This window comes from Phaenicophaeus curvirostris, chromosome 20 (genome assembly GCF_032191515.1).
Source record: "Phaenicophaeus curvirostris isolate KB17595 chromosome 20, BPBGC_Pcur_1.0, whole genome shotgun sequence".
NCBI classification, from domain to species: domain Eukaryota; kingdom Metazoa; phylum Chordata; class Aves; order Cuculiformes; family Cuculidae; genus Phaenicophaeus; species Phaenicophaeus curvirostris.
In genome coordinates this window covers 1570656-1591234 of record NC_091411.1, presented here as the reverse complement: position 1 = coordinate 1591234, position 20579 = coordinate 1570656, and the positions used below count along the sequence as shown (strand labels likewise).

The following is a 20579-nucleotide window of genomic DNA, read 5'->3' as shown; positions in this document are numbered from 1 at the left end:
ACGGCTGCGCATCCTCACCTGGGACGCGCCCAGGGTGGGCGATGGGCTGTGGCTGGCAGGGGGTTCGATGTCACGCTCCTGCTCCAGGAGTTAACAGTGAAGGAGGAACCAAAAGCCTCAGCAAAGTGCAGAAGTCACAAGGCACAGGCAAGTGCACAGCATGCGTGAGAGTGGTGGCCATCCGCCTCCTGGAAATCTCCTGGTTTTTAGCATGTGCTCTTGCTGGCTCTTGGCATGGAGTAAGCGACAGGGGGCTGCTAATGGCACAGGGCAGAGTGGAGGTGACAGATTTGTCCCATTCTGCAGCAAGGCAGGATTTAGCCCTCCAATGCAGAGCATCTGAGCACAGAGCACAGGAGAATTTAGACCAGTGTTGGTTGGATTTGCAGAATAATCTCAATGTGTTACCTTCATTTCTGATTGCAGTGACAGTCTGAGATACCTGTGTGGTCCTGCCATGAGGCACAAATTTTTACAGCCTACCAAGTACCCAAAGTAATACTGGAGTCCTGAGGCTACCAGAGCAGCATCTTAGTCACATCCTTGACCTTCAGGGTTGTTGTCAGTTTAAGTGATTTGATCACCAGCATAATCCCTTCGCTTCCCAACCAGGCGCTCCCTGAGGAATTTGGACAGGACAAGAAGGAATGGCCTCAAGCTCCACTAGGGGAGGTTCAGGCTTGACATCAGGAAAAAATATTTCATGGAAAGGGTTATTGGGCACTGGCAGAGGCTGCCCGGGGAGGGGGTTGTGTCACCTTCCCTGGAGGTGTTTAAAAGATGGGTGGATGAGGTGCTGAGGGACAGGGTTTAGTGACTGATGGGAATGGTTGGACTCGATGATCCAGTGGGTCCTTTCCAACCTGGTGATTCTATGATTCTATTAATTGACTCGTAGGTTGACCAGTAGGTTGAGGAAGCCCACAGGGATTGTAAGGGCATGGTGGGTGGCTAAAAACCATGCTGTCTGCCTGCTGCCAGAGAGAAAGAAGGCGATTATGTCCATGGGCTTCACAATTGCACTTCTGATACTGTACAGGCACTGGCCAAGGCTCCCTGGAGACCAGAAGCTTCTCCCAGCCAAGTTGAAAGTGCAGAAGCAATAGCAGGCCTGGCTGGGAAAGGACACTTGGGGTGATAGAAGGCCACATGAAAAGCTTTCCGTATAACTACTCAAAAGGAAAGCAACAGCAGCGAGAGACAAAGGCACTTTAAAGGGAGTTCTGACAAGCTCGAGCTCATGCCTAGCTCACATATTGCAGCACAGGTACAAGAGCAAGCAAGTTCCACCGTTTGAACGTTGATGCCCCAGAGGATCTCCTGGGCTCAGGCTCTGCTCTCTGTGCCAATACATGGTGCGTCAATCATGCCTGCCCAACAGGAGCCACCAGAGAGTCTCTCGCCACCTTCCACAGAAGGCAGCGAGGTCCTCACCAGTCCAGGTCCTCCTTCTGCACCGGGATCCTCCTGCTCTTCTCACTGTAGAACTGGGAGTACCAGCGCCGGTGCTTCTGGATGCCAGAGTCCTCTTTGACCAGCAGGGGCTTGGACAGGTACTGCTTGTTATTCCAGATGGTTATATCGCGCTCAAACTGGGGGGAGAAGGAGAGACTCGTTCAGGTGGGGAAGTTGAATCAGCTGCTTTGCGCAAGTGACCTGCACATGAGATTTATTTATCAGTGTTTCTCCACAGTAGCCGGTAGGGAACTGCTCATCCTGTGTGTGACTCGTAACGCCGGAGCTCTGCCTGCAGTTGGGAGATGTTTAGCCCATTGTAGCTCCCAAACAAGAAGCCACTTTTATCTCAGACTGCCTTTGCCACAGGAGGTACTGAAAAAGATATGGATGTTGAGTAGGTAAGAACAGGTCCACTTGAGATTTTTGATTTATTGGGGAGCTCCAGCCAACACGGCTTTAGAAATTCAGCAATTGCATCTTAAACTGTGCTCAGATACACAAGCAGTGAGATGTAAGAGATTTAAGGTGAAGAAGGGGATGTTGAGATGAGATCTTATGAAGAAATGTTTTGCTCTGAGGGTGGGGAGGCCCTGGCCCATGTTGCCCTGAGAAGTTTTGGCTGCCCCATCCCTGGAGGGGTTCAAGGCCAGGTTGGATGGGGCTTGGAGCCCCTGATCCAGTGGGAGGTGTCCCTGCTCATGGCAGGGTGGGTGGAATAGGATCTTGCCTATAAGTGCTTTGCTCCCACATTCATCTGAACCCATGAGGGCAACTGCTCTTCCCTCTCACACCTCTGAGCTCCAGGGGCCCACTTTTGGCTGCCCTTACCTGGATGCATTCTGCTCTCAGGATGAACTTGGGGATTATGGCTGGCACGTTCTTCTGATAGTAGATTTTGTGAACAACTTTCTGCAGGAGAGGCTCCAGAGGAGTCACTGTTTGCAGGATGATCCCTTGGCCCAGGAAAGCATGTTTAAAGATGAGGAAAACCAGCCCTGGCCCCACCTGCAGAGCAAGAGAGCTCCCTCAGGGAACTGTCCCCCATGTTCCAGCCCTGGTACAGCAACTCCCACAGCAACCTGGTACAACAACCCCAGTGGTACAGCAGCTCACACAGTTTGAAGCCTGCTTGAGATGTCACCTAGGCTGTGCTCATTCACCTGTTAGATTGTTTTTCATCAGCTGGCAGACACAAAGCCAAGGAGCACCACAGGGCCTTGAGTCACAGACTCTTACCAACTGTCAGTGCTCCCCAGACCAGGAGAAAGCCAGAAGAGCCATGCAACCCAGGTTAGCCTGGGGTTGTTCCGCCTGGAAAAGAGAAGGCTCTGGGGATGGATGGACCATAAATCAGCTTCCAGTACTAAGAGGGGCTCCAGGAAAGCTGAAGGAGAGCTCTTGATCAAGGAGTGCAGGGATAGGATAAGGAGGAACGGTTCTGAGCTGAAAGAGGGGAGATTTAGGTGAGATCTTAGGAAGAAATGTTTTGCTGTGAGGGTGGGGAGGCCCTGGTCCAGGTAGCCCAGAGCAGAGGTGGCTGCCCTGTCCCTGGAGGGGTTCAAGGCCAGGTTGGATGGGGCTTGGAGCCCCTGATCCAGTGGGAGGTGTCCCTGTTTATGGCAGGGGGTGGAACTGGATGGGTCTTAAGGCCCTTCTGACCCAAACCATTCCATGATTCTATGATTCTTTGGCTGAAAAGGTCCCCACTGCTGCATTGCAAAGAACTGTGACAGTGTGGCATGAAGGTCCCGCGGGATTGTGACTAATGTGTGCTCAGGTTTATTTCTTCCAATTGTTTGTGGCACAGTGGTCCTTGTGGACTCTCCCTTTCCCTGTGCTGCCCATACATGGAGCAATCCCAGCACCAGGGTGTAGGTTTGGCCCATGTTCAGCTCTGCCCCATGTGCTGATGCACTTGGTCGGGTAGGACAGACAGGGACTCACTGAACCTTTTGAGTGACAAAGCCCCACAACTTGTGGTACTGCTGGTCACCAGCTTGGGACACACCTGCCTGGCTGAAACCGTCAAGTCCATCAAGGAGAAGTGCTTCCCGAAGATGGTTACGCTGTGTTGAACCAGCAGATGGGAGCAATGCTGGTTGGGCTCTGGCTCCAGCTGCCACTCTGCCTGGAGGGATGGAGAAGAACCAGGTCAGTCCAAGAGCCAGAGAGGTGGTAGTAAAGGTTGAGGGGAGGTAGCAGAGAGAAAGTGAGAAGAGGTGGCTGTGAAGACCATCTATAGAAGAGCAGAGATGAGGGATTGCAGCCTAGATCCTCAGAGACACAGCAAAAAGACTGAACCTGGAGTCAGGGGTTGCAGCTGAGGGGGTGAGGTAGGACTTATGCTTTGCGGCAGAAAGGAGAAGTGGTTTGAAAGACTTTGATCTCATGGCCAATAGGGGAGTCAGGGCCTTACCTTCCAGATGTGCTTCATGAAATCCCACAGCCTGGACCTCGTGTATCTCAGATCAGATCCCCCCAGAATAGCAGGTCCATGGAGGAAAGCCAGGTGAGCTGTATCGGCCGCGTTCTCGGGGATCTCCTGCCATTGGAGAACAATTTGCTGTTGGCGAGAGCTGACTTGGGTGTGAGCTGCCTGCCCCTCACAGTCACTGCAATAGTGCCAGGATGATGGCACAGCCCAGGGCACGTCGCTCTGAGCACAGAGGAGATGCTTGCAGGTACGCAATGCGGCAAGGGGCAACTGAGCGAGCAGAGGAAGGGGCCTCAGCACACACTGCCCTGGGGCCAGTGCTTAACTGGGGTACAGGAATAATTTAAACTTGAAGTTCAGAATATTCCAAGTTAATTTTAAGCTCAATGAGTCCATGTGTGGTAACGCCTGCAGCCACGCATGCTGGGACTCTATATAACTCCTTCCTTTAGCCCTGTAATAACTGTAAGGAACAAAGCAGTTTGTGTTTGTGCTCCTGGACTAGATTTCACATATTTTCAGACCCCTAAACCCCACCAGCCTGCCCACATTGTACCACTTTTTAAGAAGTTTTGACAGCTTCATTACTCAATACAGCCTGACCTCGGTGCAGACCTGTGTACAGTGCCTTGCATCAAAAAGCAGACACGAAATAAATTTTACTATTCCATCTATCTCCCAAATTCTCCCTGCTTCTCACACCTACTCTGTGCACTCCCACAATCACATCTTCTGTGTCTCATTCACTTCATTTCTTCTACTAATTCTTCATTTGTTTCTAACCCACCCACCTTAGTTGTGATTTCGTCAGCAGGCAGGTGCTGCCTTACAAGAGAAGTGCATTTTAGAGTAAGGATTAAATTTTTTTTCACTGATTTTTTACAAATAAAACTGTTCTGCTCAGTGGCAAGTATATAAAAACCTCCAAAGGTCCCAAATCCCAAGGGACTGCCCATTTTCCAAACAACTGCTGCCTCCCATCACTCCCCCAAGGAGCCTCCACCCGTGGCTGCCCGCAGGGACCACAACCACGGCCCCTTCTGTTTAGCGTCACAAAACAGTTCCCCTTTTCTGGACTTATTTCCACTGAGAGGTTATGGAGGCAACAACCGTTTCATTCTCTATGGCACCATTCATGATGGTAATTATGAAGATTAACAGCAAAACAACCACGCGTTTCCATTTTGGTGATCGATGAGCTGAAAAGCCTCCTGACATGAACTGCTGTGATTCTTAGAGAATCTTTGTTTAAAATTGCTTCAGTTATAAGTCAAAGCAATTTAACAGATTCCCTTTAAGTACCCAGAACATCTGCTCTCTGCTCCAGCAGCCCACGATCTGTGTTTGGGGAACATATGCCATCCTCTCAGCATACGGTGCAGGGGTGTATTTGTAGGTCTGAGCTCTGTGGGCAGCAGTGATGATGCTGGGTACAGGAAGAGCCTCGTTCATTTGAGATGTCCCTGGATGGGTTAACTGGGAGGAGGTTCCCCTAAACTGGGCTATAGGAGAGGACTCGGGTGTAGCCCTGCCCCATGGAGGGCTCCCCACCTGGATGTGCGCGTCGACCAAGTGCTCTGTCTGCCCGTGAAACACCCACTCGTTGGTGGTGATCTCCCGCTGCTCAGGCACTGACCAAGTTGGAGCAACCCCTTCGCAGTGGTACCAGACCAGCAGCATCCCGTTCACCTCACAGGACGGCCACGTCCGGACCCTTGCAAAGTCTGGCACTGCAGAGGAAAGAAAGGGTTCAGCTAAAAGTGGCATCTCCAAGGCTGGTGCTAAGGGTCCCCTCATCCTCACTGCCTCACAGAGATTATCTTTATGAGCGATATCCATGTGGCACAGACCTTCTGGTGGCACTTGCCAGCTGTCAGGCTTCTGAAGAAGGACAACAGCTTCTGATGTTCACAGAAGAGAGTTTGCTTAAATGGGTTTTATTTCAATGGGGGGGTTTGCATAACTCTAAGGAAGACGCACGGCTGGCTGCTCTGCAACCTTCTTTCACTGCTCTTAAAACTCTTCTAATAAATGTCTGCTGTATCAATGGACCCTCCTCAGGTTACAATGAATTAAATGACGTGGTTTTAGTTAAAGATGTACTGGCCCGGGTTGCCCAGAGCAGTGGTGGCTGCCACATCCCTGCAGGGGTTCAAGGCCGGGTTGGATGGGGCTTGGAGCCCCTGATCCAGTGGGAGGTGTCCCTGCCCATGGCTGGCAGTGGAGCTGGATGGGCTTTGAGGTGCCTTCCAACCCAAACCATTCCATGATTCTATGTGCAGACAGTAGAAATCATCTGTCTCTTGAGTTCAAGTAGTTCTCTGTTACAATACTCCAGTATCATGTGTTGCCTTAAGAATATACTTGCACTCTTTCCAGTGAAATTAATTTTGGCGGTTATATTTACCCAGTTATCAGAAAATGTAGCTTCTACTGGACTGGAAAGCTTTTGCCTTCATTTTTTTTCCCCCTAATTTGCAAACAGGCACAGAGGATAGCGCTTCCTTATTATTCAGCTTTGTACTGCCATGTGGGAGGTGAAAAGGCAGGAGAAATGATGTTTTTCTTTTAGTCGATGAGTATCAGAGGGGGCAGGAGGAGAACATCACTGATTTCTGATTGAAAAAATATGGTGCTTTGGGTGGGCTGCAGCTCATTAAATCTAAATGGCTTCACCTGCCCCCGCATAGACATAGAATCATAGGATCATTTACGCTGAAAAGATCATTGAGTCCAATCCTTAATCCAGCACTGCCAACCCTATCAGTAAACCATGTCCCTAAGCACCACATCCACATGGCTTTTAAATATCTCCAGGGATGGAGACTCCACCACTGCCCCTGGGCAGCCTCTGCCAATGCCTGATAACCCTTTCTGTGAAGAAATTTTTCCCAATATCCAATCTAAATCTTGTCCTATCATTTGTTCTGGTGGAGCAGAGCCCAGCACCCACCTCACCACAATCTCCTTTTTGGAAACTGCAGAGAGCGATGAGGTCTTCCCTCAGCCTTCTCTTCTCCAGGCTAAACCACCCCAGGTCCCTCAGCTGCTCCCAGAACCCCTGGGTGCCAGACCCTTTCCCACCTCCAGCCAATGCCAGGTCAGTCTCTGTGTCTCTGCATGGCTGATGGTCCCGAGGAGGGAGGACTTCTCATGTGAGCTCTCCAACATACCTCTCCATCAGTGACCTGCATGAGCACAGATGGCTTTCAAATCTGATTAAATCCACCTGACCCATCGGGGCTGTATGGGAGCCAGGCATCTGCCTGCAGTTTCGTTCTTTCAACAACTACGGGTAACAAGGGTTCGGAATTCGGCTGTTTCAGATTAAATGGTGCATCTAGGCAAGTGTTTGCATATGTCCAGAATATTCATTCTCATTTTGTGATGAAACACATCTTTGTTCATCACTTGGAACCAAATTTTCATTTGAAAGCAGCTCCTGACTGGGTACATATTGAAAAAAATGAAGTCTTAACCTTTTCCCAAAAACGACACACATAAAAGGAACTGCAGTTCTATAATCTGTTCTATAAATTGAGATCTATAAAGTGTTTGTCTTATCCCATATAGACGGAATGTTTCTTTCACTTTGGGACAAGGAGTCTGTTTAGTAGAAAGACTGTCTTTTACTGCTAATCAATGTTTTCATTGCCATCCCAATCAATCCCAATCAGAAGAAGCTGAACTTCCCAGGAAAACAACTAAGAAGCACAAGCCAAAGCAAAACTCGTGGTAAGTCTATTTGCTGGTTTCAGCCACAGTTGGAATTGGTGATTTAAACCAATTAGTGCAGCCAGATCAAGTAATTGTTACATGTGACCTTTAAGTAAGATATTCTTCCTACGCAGGCAATGCAAACCACATCTAAATAGTAGGTGTATGCAAAGAGCTTTCCTGGATTCTAACTGAAAGTTCCCTTCAAGCCATAAATGGAGAAAAAATAGCCACCGAGGGACTATTCTGTTCATGCAAATATGACAGATTTAAGCACTGACGTGGTATAAGCTATCACTACAGAGGACAGAATCTTTTCTGAAACCCTGTAGCTCCTTGGGATCCAGCTCTGCTGCTGCAATGGATGATACAGTGTTAGAAACCTTTGATACCCTGCTTGCTGAATGCAGGTGGTGTAGGACTATCAAACTCAAGAAGGGTGGTTATTTAACTAGACTACTGTCCCAGTTGTCATCTAACATAGGAAAGGGCACTAGGACATTATGACCCCACATGGACAACCAGGAGGAGAATAACGCCGCTGCATGAAGCTGGGGAGTAGGATGGAGGGTTTTTCCTTAATGAAGTAGCTTTTGATGAGGACACAGAGGACACTACAGTTTTCATGGATGCTTTCTGCGGATTTGAGGGATAGTTCACCTTTTTCAGCATATGGAATGCGGGTGCATTTTCCATCTTCTCCTCGAAACTGCCAACCATGAAATGGGCACTCAATGCAGTTGCCCACGACGTGCCCACCAGCGGCGAGGTTGGCCCCGAGGTGGGGGCAGTACGCGTCGACCACATAGGCTTGGCCATCCTCGGTACGAAAGGCAGCGAGCTGTTCTCCTGCAGAAATACGAGGTTAGGAGGTTGTAAAAACAGCATCTCCACCTGAGGGGGATCAGGCAAGACACATATTGGTCAACACTTCCCAATAGGCAGCACCGACCAGCGCCTTTCACCAACTTTGCAAGCAGCTGCCTGCACAAAGACATGCAGATATATCCTGCTAGATACTAATACTGGAGGATTTGTTTTCTTTCAAGTGGAAGAGCACTGGCAGGACAGAAATAAGCTTGCTCTGGAGAAGTGATTTAACCACGAGATGGCACCAGGCAGCTGTGGGCAGGGAAGAGCTGGCTGTGGCAGGAACGTTTGCTGACTGCATGAAGGGCCTTCCAAAATTGGGAAGGCAGCTGCTGCTGCGAATGCTCAGGGTGCGTGGCCACTGTCTCACTGCTGGGGTTTAAATGACATCCCTGAGTGGTGAGCAGCTGTACCCAGCCTGTCACATCCCGTCTGTCACAGGCAGCAGGCGGATGGATCATCACATGCTGAAGGGCATCGCCTTGCACTAGACAGTGGGAGTGGAGTTTCTCCCAGCCACCTCAAACCTGACCCTCAGCCCTGCTTTTTGAGCTCTCAGAGCCTGCTTGAGCTGCAAAATAAAACAAGTCTTTACAAAAATGTTTAAAGATTTAGGATGCTTCCCCAGCTGAGGGCAAGATACACAAAGAAGAGCAATAGCTGCATTTGAAGAGAACCTTGGACCTGTCCCTTTGCCCAAGAGGTGTCGTGGAGAGCACACAGGCTCATACATTTCAGGAATCTCTGTTAATGGCAGCTGGAAGAAGCTCTTCTTCTGTTTGCTCATGAACTCCAAGAGCCATCCATGCTGCAGCTTGGCAGCAAATCCCTTCCTCAGGCAGAGACAGCCGGGTGCAGTGAGACAGAGCACCACCACCTCCTTGGCAAAAGGGAGTTTTCTGGGGGAGCGAAAGGAAGCCCCAATTCTGCTCTGCTCCATGCAGGCAGTGAAGCGGAGCCGGTGCTGGCGTGGCAGGGGCTGTATTGCCCCAGATCTCAGAACTGATTTTCTCCATCGCCACGCCAGATTCATAGAATCATAGAATCATCATAGAATCATAGAATAACCAGGTTGGAAGAGACCCACCGGATCATCAAGTCCAACCATTCCTATCCACTAAACCATGCGCCTTAGCAACTCATCCACCCGTCCCCTAAACCCCTCCAGGGAAGGTGAATCAACCCCATCCCTGGGCAGCCTCTGCCAGTGCCCAATGACCCTTTCTGTGAAAAATATTTTCCTAATGTCCAGCCTGAACCTCCCCTGGCGGAGCTTGAGGCCATTCCCTCTCGTCCTGTCCCCTGTCCCTTGGGAGAAGAGCCCAGCTCCCTCCTCTCCATAACCACCTTTCAGGTAGTTGGAGAGAGCAATGAGGTCTCCCCTCAGCCTCCTCTTCTCCAGGCTAAACAACCCCAGCTCTCTCAGCCGTTCCTCATAAAGCCTGTTCTCCAGCCCCTTCACCAGCTTCGTTGCTCTTCTCTGGACTCGCTCCAGAGCCTCAACATCCTTCTTGTGGTGAGGGACCCAGAACTGAACACAGGATTCAAGGAGCGGTCTCACCAGTGCCGAGTACAGAGGGAGGATAACCTCCCTGGACCTGCTGGTCACGCCGTTTCTGATCCAAGCCAAGATGCCATTGGCCTTCTTGGCCACCTGGGCCACTGCCGGCTCATGTTCAGTCGCTGTCAACCAACACCCCCAGGTCCCTCTCCTCCAGGCAGTTTCCAGCCAGACTTCTCCTAGTCTGTAGCGCTGCACAGGGTTGTTGTGCCCCAAGTGCAGGACCCGGCATTTGGCCTTGTTAAACCTCATCCCATTGGTCTCAGCCCATGGATCCAGCCTGTTCAGATCCCTTTGGAGCCTCCCGACCCTCCAGCAGATCCATGCTTCCACCCAGCTTAGTGTCATCTGCAAACTTGCTAAGGGTGCACTCGATGCCTTCATCCAGGTCATTGATAAAGACATTGAACAGGGCTGGACCCAGCACTGAGCCCTGGGGACACCACTTGTCACTGGCCTCCAGCTGGAGTTAACTCCATTTCCCACCACTCTCTGGGCCCTCCAGCCAACCAGTTTTCCCCCCAGGACAGTGTGCCCCCGTCTAGGCCAGAGGTGACAGTTTTCTGAGCAGAATACTGTAAGAAACTGTGTCAAAGGCTCTACTGAAGTCCAGGAAGATACATCCACAGCCTTTCCCTCATCCAGCAGCCGAGTCACTTTGTCATAGAAGGCGATCAGGTTAGTTTGGCAAGACCTGCCTTTTGTGACCCCGTGTTGACTGGGCCTGATCACCCGGTTCTCTTGCATGTGCTTCATGATAGCACTCAAGATCACCTGCTCCATGACTTTCCCTGGCACTGAGGTCAGACTGACAGGCCTGGAGTTCCCTGGATCCTCCCTGCGACCCTTCTTGTAGATTCCTTGTGCTCCCTGAAGCAAAGTGATGTTTTTCCCTGCTGGACTCTGTCCCCGCTCAGTTCTGGGATCACTGGCTTCCTCCCTGCCCCAGAGTAGCCCTGTGTTATCTGAGCAAGGAACTATCAACAGGGAGCCAACCCATTCCTGGGCTGTAGCCAGAGGTCTGTTCTCGGCACTGCTCCACCCAGCTGTGCCCAGCAGCCACAGCTGGATGATGTGCTACAGGATTATCTAAATAAATGCTCTTCCTTCAGGGACTGAATTGGTGCCAGGTGCTTTCCTGGCCCGGCACAGAGCTGCTCCGAGGATGCTGCAGCACTGCAGAGCTGCCAGCGCCCACATCCCTGCCAGCAGCTCACAGAAGAGGGGCTGCTCAGCAGTGACCTGGTCTGAAGGCAACGCTAGTCCTGCTCCAGTGTCCCCTCAAGTTATGCCCTGGTTGGAAGGGCAGGCAGCTGCTCTGGGAGCTCTGAAGTGCTTCATACATGTGAGCACCAAGTTAAAGGCCAGGCCCTCTCCTCCATTCTGTGCTTCAGGTTACGCAGATATCTATTCAAATTTCATCAGCATGCAAGATCCAATCATTACAGCAGTTGCTGTAACTTAAAGCTCAACTAGTGGGTAAGATCCAACTTAACTTCAGGAGCCGTTTTCTGTCCTTGTTTCTGCAGACAGACACACTGATAACAAGTGACACCATATCAGCCACCCTACCCATTTTCCTTCACTGAAGTTTTGTGATCTGGGCAAACCACAGGGTGTGCAGGAAACCCTGCAAACTTTTCCAGCCTCATACCAAGGAAGGATTAATTCTGATACCTGGCAGAAAAGAGCTGCTCCAGTGCCTGGAGGTCCCTCCTGGCTGTGTAGTCCCTGCATCTTCCTGGAAGGCTGTCACACATCTGCTGACAAGCAAGAACAGCAGAGTGGAGGCACTCGAGGTACAGGTCCTTCCCCCTGCCCTGGGTAATGGGTTGATTTTGAAGCATCACCATTTTCTTCTCTCTAACCTGGTTCTCTACCTGACCTGAGGCTTAGGGCAAAGAGGGCAAAGCAGGGAAAAGGTTTCTGTGTGTTGTTGGAAGTTGTTGCTTGCTCACCTGGAGCACTGGCAGTGCAGAAACACAGAGGAGCAGCCTTGAATGGGTCAGACCAGAGGACTTGGAGCCTGGGGAGTCCCAGCCACACACCTCAAGGAGCAGCCCTACCACCTGGTGCTTTGCCCACCAAAGCTTTAAGAGAATTTAATTTCAAGAAGGTTCTACCTCTAGACCTTTCCTTCCTACAGGCAGTCTGGAGCTCTTCTGCCTTGAAGATCTGAACCCATGCCCATGGCCACACCCTCGTTGGGTTGTCCAAAAACCTCACCTGGGACTCCTGAGCGATTGCTGCTTTTGCCTCCAGCCTTTGCACTCCAGAGCCACCAGGGGCAGAGGAGAAGGAGATCATTCTTAGCTCCAGCTTGTGCATCAAGCCTGACGTCTCTCCACTTGGGAGGACAGTATCCTGGCCTAAGAAATACTGAAACTCTCAGTTGCAGGTGAATATAGAGAATTAACTGCCATATAGTGATGTTCTCCTATTAAATTAGCCTATTTCTTTCATGGAAATCAAATGGTAATTGTAGAAAGGGTAGCACACAGGGCATAAAGAGCCCAGTGCCTCTGGGCAGCTCCGGGTGCTTAGCTCAGATCTTGTGCCCTGGGGCTTTCCGCACAAGAGCCTCCCCAGGGGCTGCACAGCTCCCCTGCAGCAAGCACCAAGAGAGCAGTGCCGTGCAGTGCCACACTGGTTGGAGAAGCTCTCAGCCACTTCCACAGTCTCAGGAGAAAATGATGCTTTCCTGCATGCCGTGTTTTGGAAGGTGTTTCATCCCAAGGAATAAGTCTTGTGATTTTTATTCTTTCATCTTGTCTGGCTTGCTGCCTCTGGAGCTGAGCTGCATTTCCAGGCTCTGCTCAGAGATTCCAAAATAAATTAGACATCCACAAACCTGGAGGCTGCAGGCTGTTTAATTGTCTTATTTACTGGTCTTCCTGGCACCAGTACACTACTGTCTCTCTACCATTAGAAGTGATTTTACCTGCAGATTTTCAGCCAAACCCAGAGGAGGGGGTGTCAGGAACCAGGCTTTGGGCAGACGACCAAGGGAGTCATAACAGATCTACTCTCCAGGACGTGTATATTAAATTACACAGGTCTCATTACACAAAAACAACCCAACCCAAATGACTTCACAGGAGAGGGAGGCTCTTGAAAACAGACCCCCCCACATGTGCTTCCATTACTGAATCTGAAGAATTTCAGTGCAGCAACATCCCTTTTGATGACGAAGGCGCAAGACCAAAAGCATCTTCAAGGCAAAAGGACCCTGGGCAAGCACAGCCCCCAACGGGATGTGGCTGTGAGGCCCCATCCCGGTCTCCCCAGGACACAGAGATCTGCAGGCAACAGTGCCTGGGAGAAGTGCCCAGGCAGCGAGATGCTCTGGTGTCCCATCAAGGAGCCCAGACAGGCTGCCCTGCACCCTCTCAAGAAGGCTGTGCCATGAAGTCCCCAGTGACCCAGCAGAAGTATTCCATGCCCATGCAAAGCCCAGGCTGTGGCACCCTCGATGCCCTGTGTGGGTGCTGGCTGGGGTGCTCTCAAAGGGATGCCTGGGTAGAGCTGTCCCAGTGCCACAGCAGAGTCCCACACAGGGACACATTGCTCTCTACAACTACCTGAAAGGAGGTTGTAGAGAGGAGGGTGCTGGCCTCTTCTCCCATGTGACACGGGACAGGATGAGAAGGAATGGCCTCAAGCTCCACCAGGGGAGGTTCAGGCTGAACATTAGGAAAAAAATTTTCACAGAAAGGGTCATTGGGCACTGGAACAGGCCGCCCAGGGAGGGTGTTGAGTCACCTTCCCTGGAGGGGTTTAAGGGACGGGTAGACAAGGCGCTGAGGGACATGGTTTAGTGTTCGATAGGAATGGTTGGACTCGATGATCTGGTGGGTCTCTTCCAACCTGGTGATTGTATGATTCTAGGGATGCCTGGTACACTAGGAATGAGTCTGGACAGTGACACTTCAGTACCCTAACATGGGTGCTGGTTTGGACACCCCAGTGTCTGAGCAGAACACCCAAGCTGGTGTGTGTCAGTGCGCTGGTGAGGATGTCTGTGTCAGGATGTCCCTATGCCCCAGCAGGAATGCATGAGCAGGGATGCCCTATTTCCCTGATAGAGACACCATCCAGGATCCTCTGCTGCCCCAGGGAGAATGCTCAGGCAGGGATGTCCTGATGACCCAGTAGGGATGCCCAGGACAGGGTGTCCAGTTCTGCAACAGGCATACCTGAGCAGGGGTGTCCAGTCTCCCAGAGGGGATATGTGGGCAGGGATGTCTGACTCTTCAGCTGGGATACATGGGCAGGGACATCCTATTCTGCAGTGGGGATGCTCAGGCAGGGTCGTCCTGGTGACCCAGCAGGGATGCCCGAGCAGGAATGTTGAGGCAGGGATGTTGGGATGTCCAGATAGGGATGTCCAGTTCCCCAGCAGGGATGTCCGGGCAGGGATGTCAGGATGCCTGGGCAGAGATGGCTGGACAGGGATGTCGGGATGGCTGGGCAGGGATGTCTGGACAGGGATGTCGGGATGTTGGAATGCCTGGATACGAGTGCCCCATATCCCAGCAGGGATGCCTGGGCAAGGATGTCGGGATGCCTGAGCAGGGATGCTCGGACAGTGATGTTGGGATGTCGAGATGCCCGGACAGGGATGCCCCGTTCCCTAGCAGGGATGCCCGGGCAGGGATGCGGGGACGTCGGGATGCAGGGATGCCGGGATGCAGGGATGCGCGGTTCGGGGCTGCCCTGCCCCGTGCCCCCTCCCGCTGCCCGTGGCCGGTGTTCGGGGCACTCACCGAGCAGGGCGAGGCTGCGGACGGCGCGTCGGGGCAGCGTCGCGGAGTCGAGCAGGCGGTACCAGCCGTTGGGGAAGGGCGGCGGGAGGGCTCCGGGGCGCCGGGCTCTGCGGGCTCGTCGAGCCGCCTCCCTGCGGCTCCGCCCGGGGGCCGCCGCGTAGCCCACCTGCCCGGGGCCGCGACGGAGCCGCAGCGGCCGCCGGCAGCCCCGCAGCAGAAGGACGACGAGGAGGAGGAGGAGGAGGAGGAGGAAGAGCAGCGCTCCGTGCCCCGGCCCCGCCGGCAGCAGCTCCGCTCCGCACCACCCGCTCCCCATAGCGCGCCCGGCGCTGCCGCCACCGCCCCTTATACCCGGGCAGCTCCGCCCAGGGACGGGGCGAGACGGGACCGGGACCCCCGGGACCCTCCTGGCCCCCGGCAGAGCCCCCTGCTCCACCCGGGGCGGCGTTGAACCCGCTGGGCTCGGGAAGGGGGCGAGGAGGGGCTGGGGAAGGGGGACAAATGCATGGAATGGTGGGATGGTTTGGCTGGGAAGGGACCTCGAAGCCCAACCAGACCCACCACGGGCAGGGACACCTCCCACTGGATCGTTGCTCCAAGCCCCATCCAACCTGGCCTTGAACACCTCCAGGGATGGGGCAGCCAACCCTTCCCTCGGCCACACCACCCTCATGGGGAAGAATTTCTTCCTAATCATAGAATCATAGAATCGCCAGGTTGGAAGAAACCCACCATATCATCGAGCTCAACCACTCCTATCAAACACTGAACCATGTCCCTCAGCACCTCATCCACCCGTCCCCTAAACCCCTCCAGGGAAGGTGATTCAACCCCCTCCCTGGACAGCCTCTGCCAGGGACCAATGACCCTTTCTGTGAAAAATTTTTTCCTGATGTCCAGCCTAAACCTCTCCTGGCGGAGCTTGAGGCCATTCCCTCTCGTCCTGTCCCCTGTCACTTGGGAGAAGAGCCCAGCTCCCTCCTCTCCACAACCTCCTTTCAGGGAGTTGGAGAGAGCAATGAGGTCTCCCCTCAGCCTCCTCTTCTCCAGGCTAAACACCCCCAGCTCTCTCAGCCGTTCCTCATAAGGCCTGTTCTCCTGCCCCTTCCCCAGGTTCGTTGCTCTTCTCTGGACTCGCTCCAGAGCCTCAACATCCTTCTTGTGGTGAGGGGCCCAGAACTGGACACAGGATTCAAGGAACGGTCTCAATGTCTAATCTAAATCTTCCCCCTTCCAATTTAAAACTATTCCCCCTCATCCTATCACTCCATGTACAAAGTCCCTGCATTCCCTGATCAAGAGCCCCTCCCCAGCTTTCCTGGAGCCCCTTTCAGGACTGGAAGCTGCTCTAAGGTCTCCCCAGAGCCTTCTCTTCTCCAGGCTGAACAACCCCAAGTCTCTCAGCCTGGCCTCATAACAGAGGTGCTATGACTGGGGGATAAAACTGCAGCCCGTGGGCAACTCAGGGATCCAGAGCAGAGGGAGCTGGGCTTTCCTCGGATATGCAGTGAGCACAGGGAACTCACATGTAAGGAGAAAACACTTCTCTGAAAGAGTGGTCTTAAATCCAATAGATTCATTCATTAGATCAACACAGATCCCAGCATCCTCCTGAGCTGCCATCCTGTGCTTAGAAAGGGGGAACCTGGTGTTTGGGATGGGTTTGGCATCAAGCACCTGACAGGACCTCCAGGCCTCTCAGGGTTCAAGAGTAGCTCAGAGAAGGGTTAGCATAAAAACCAGGGATAAACAGGAGACTCAGATCCCCTCCATACAGGGAGGATAAATCTGGGCAAAACCAAGGTTGGGCTATTTGAGCATTACAGCTGGCTGGAAAAGTAAGGCAGGGAAGTAATGGTTTATTTAGTCTGAAGAATCGCACAGGTTCAAGAGGTAACTGTAGAAAAGCCACCCGTTGCCTATCATAGAATCACGGAATCATAGAATCATTAAGGCTGAAGAGACCTCTGAGCTCATCCAGTCCATCAGCCCAACCCCACCGTGCCGACTAAGCCATGTTCCCAAGTGCCACAGCCACATGGTTTTTGAAGCCCTCCAGGGATGGAGACTCCTCCACTGCCCTGGGCAGCCTCTGTCAGGGCTTCACCACTCTGTCAGTAAAAAATATTTTCCTAACATCCAATGTAAACCAATCTAAATCCAATCACGTGAGTACAGTCAGAATTCTAGGAGAAGCAGCAACTCAAGATATCCACCCCAATACTGAGAAACTGAAAAGGGAAAGCACACAGAAAGGGAAGATCTGGTTGAAGCCAAATGAGGAACTAAAAGGAGGAACTCAGGGCGAACTGCTTGAAGACCATGAAAGGGTCAGACAAATATATATGATTTGTTGGAAACCTGTTCTAGGAGAAGAATGCCAGTGTAGTTAGGCAGGAGGTTAAACACAACTGTTGGAAGTAAACAGACCTCCCTTGGAGAGGAACAGGCTGCAAGTCCTGCCTGAACAGGAAAAAGGAAGAAAGTAGCCACTCTGGCAAGTGGCAAGTGGAGGATCAAGTCAGAATGAGGCAGGTCAAAGAGAAATTTTCAAGACCAACTTATTCAGGGCATAAACCCACGTAATAAATACACCCACAGCACATAACCAGAGGCTAAAGAGTGGTTTGGGGACTGGCAGGTCAATGATCCTGAGTATTGTGCTGGGCAAACCCCTGAGGTGCTGCAGTGAAGGGCTTGGGAGCCACAGGAATGAACGTACTCGGCTAGGGAAGAGTCAGGACCACGTTTGCACGGAGGAGTCACGCCTCACAAATAGGGCTGAGGAGTCAGCAAACAGGTGAACAAGTTCATACAAGTTCGCTTGGCTTTTCAGGACACTTCCACTATATTATGTTACAAAAAAGTCCTTAAAAATCCTGAAATAAAGTGGAGGGGAGCTCTGTGCTTTTGTATTTGGAGAGAAAATTGGAAGCAAGGAAAAGGAATAGATGCTCAGCTGTTACAACAGAGAGTAGGGATCTGCATTTATTTCCACAGAACTTGGGAAAGGGGACAAACAGATGTCTAAATCATCTGATTAAGATGATTTTAAATTATTCCCTGTGCTAAAATGTAAAGTTGACTGTGAACTACTGCAAGAGAGGCCTTGCAAATCTCTTGGCGACTGGCAGGCAAGCAGCATGTCTGCCAGCACAGTGTAATGCACGTGGGGAAGACCCACAGGAGAGGCTTAGCTGTTAATTGGCACTCAGGAAGAGATCTGAGCGTTATTTGACTTGGGCTGTGAATACATCTGCTCACTGGTCCACACTGCTGAAAAAGACAAATGAAAATATTAGGAATAATTAGTATTAATATTTTTGTAGGCATGGTAATCTAAGCCTATAAAAGAAGCATGGTCCATGGAGGACAAGAATAATTTCCATTAGGTGAGATGATACAGTGGAAAAAAAAGTGGTCAAGATTTCAGGCAGAACAGCTCTCCTTCAACAATAATTAGGAACGTAATTGGGAACAGAACAAAAAACCTACCTGCATATCTGGTTTACTGCAAGGTGCATGCAAAGGAGGCTACTTCACCTTGCATGAAGTAAACCTAGAGGAGATAGAGAGAAAAAAGGAGAGTAGTCATCAGCAGGGAGTAGCAAGAATAGAATAGACCTGGAGTCCTGCAGGTCAGCAGGTGACTACCCATCCATTTACCCAGCCCCTGAACTAGCTGGGTCACTGCCTTAGTCAAGCACTGTCCTTTAATCTCATATTTGACTCCTTTTCCAAGTTTGAAGGAATTTATGAGTGTGAAGAGCTGGTTTGAGCAAGAGGGACATCAGAAAGCAAAAGGACAAATGGGACACAAGAGAAGCCCCAAGGTGCTGCTGCAAAGCCAGCAGCAATATCTGCCTCCATGTCAAGGAAGGGCTCAGTCCAAGAACCAGTTGGTCAGAGACTTTATGAACGCTCATCCCCTTTGCTTTGCCCCTTGTCCCCGGATATCTGAAACATCTTTCTTCCAGGATGTCTTCCAGATGCAAACAGGAGGGCCAGGGCATCCACAACATCCCTGCCAGGACACACAGTGTGTGGTATTGTGGGAACCTCTCATTTCCTGGGCATGGATGGAGGCAGAGAATAGAAGTGAAACAGCCCTGATGAATGAAGGTTGCCCAGAAGCCGCGGGTGCTAGAAAGTGGGTGCAAGAGGCATTTACAGATGGATATCATGGGCCCAGGACAGGGTGCTTGGAGTTCCTGAGTGGGGTGACAGCAGGAGCACCTGGGAGCTTGCTGGGTAGCGCAGAACCTCCCCACACATGCAGGGTGCATGGCTCTACCTTTATCCTCCTGCTTTCTGAGGTGCCTGGCTCAGGAGTGCTGGGAATGGGCAGTATTAGGGTGAAGCACAACCCATGCAAGAAGGGAAAATCAAGCTCAATGCAGAGATTTCCTTCTGATTCTTGACTCCTCAGGTGAAGCCAGTCAATGACCTTCAGGGAACTATCCCTGAGCAGCTGGAAAACAGAAAAGGAGGAAGCTAGGACGTTTGAGTCCAAGAAACAGTAAATGTTTCTGTAAACTATACAAGCTGAGTGTAAGCAAGCATTGGTGAGGTAGCTGTAGGCTATTGTCTCTTTATTTGTTTACAGGATATATTGAGAGTCTTTTGATTGGTACATAGCAACCTTAGCAATACCGAAATGTTTGTTTGGGGTTTGAAGTATTGCCCTATGTTTACAGACGCTGAACATTTTTTACAGTGTACAAACTCTCAATTTCAAATGCTTCTGACTTTGCTGAACAAACCACCTAGGATTGAAAAGATTCACTCCCCAGGTTTGCCACATACAGGGGCAGAGGTCATGGTAGAGAGGATTCCTCTGCTTCGAGAAGTTGACAATATAAAGTTTAATTCTGCAGAAAAACAAGTAAAGGAGAAACATGGTGTTTATCTATACTAGAAAACCTTATATAGGCTGGGACTTTCTAGCATGTCTCTCCATGAGGACAGGGCTGGGAGCTGACATGGCTACAGAAATGGGAAGTAAAGGGCAATTTGCAGGGTTGCAGGAGGATGATGAAGCTTTTGAGAATTGGGTTGTTGTCCACAAAGACTCTCAATATTTTTCACCAGGTAACCCTACCTGTGTCTTTCCAGAAAGCCCATCTTGAGACTGTATCTTGCCTTCCAGATGTCCTGACTTGTGAGTACATTGAAGATACCTTCAGGGAAGGAGATGAGATAAAAACTGATTTCTTCAAAACCAGTTCTCTTTAGCCTTGTCTCATCATGTTTCAATTGGTTATAGACTGGTTTCATAATAAAACTTGTGTAATCGACCTTTGTATATGTCCTCAGCGCAAGGTTTCGATCTTCTAGCAAGTATCAATCACACGTGACAGGGGGGCACAGCTCTCGTGGGAGCATGTTTGCTGTCACGTTCCTACTCTCTGGATTTTGTGTCAGAGCTCTAACCCTGTAATTATTTGTTCTAGTGCATGTTGGAGCACATCCAGGTTCAATGCTACAGCCTGCCAGCTGGCTCCTGGGGTGAGGTATGTCAAGTGCAGCAGAAAGTCATCTTGTGCCCCTGCATGCCATATTGACACAACTGGGCCAGCTCTGGCTTTGTCTGGCTTGCTCACCATCCTCCAAAACTGCTCCTGAGGCTGTACACCTCTCTTTTGTCATGTTTGGCATCTTTGAAAGCCACATCTGGCAGGTTGGAAAGCAGCCCTCTAATCTTCCTGTTCTCCCAAATTCAGGAGCATTCACATGGCAGCTGCAGGAGCAGAGGAGCCCTTGGAGCTTGTTT

At 51.1% G+C, this 20579-nt stretch overlaps 1 protein-coding gene across 1 annotated transcript; it reads right to left on the bottom strand.

The window, feature by feature from the left end:
* Nucleotides 1-1316: 1316 nt before the first annotated feature.
* Nucleotides 1317-15122, bottom strand: LOC138729139 (cholesterol 7-desaturase nvd-like). Its single transcript, XM_069873117.1, has 7 exons — nucleotides 14807-15122; nucleotides 8270-8458; nucleotides 5444-5622; nucleotides 3875-4000; nucleotides 3467-3586; nucleotides 2287-2463; nucleotides 1317-1592 (listed from the first exon to the last, which is right to left on the bottom strand). The coding sequence occupies exons 1-7, from the start codon at nucleotides 15120-15122 to the stop codon at nucleotides 1431-1433; spliced, it is 1269 nt and encodes a 422-aa protein (XP_069729218.1). The 3' UTR covers nucleotides 1317-1430.
* Between the last annotated feature and the right edge of the window lie 5457 nt (nucleotides 15123-20579).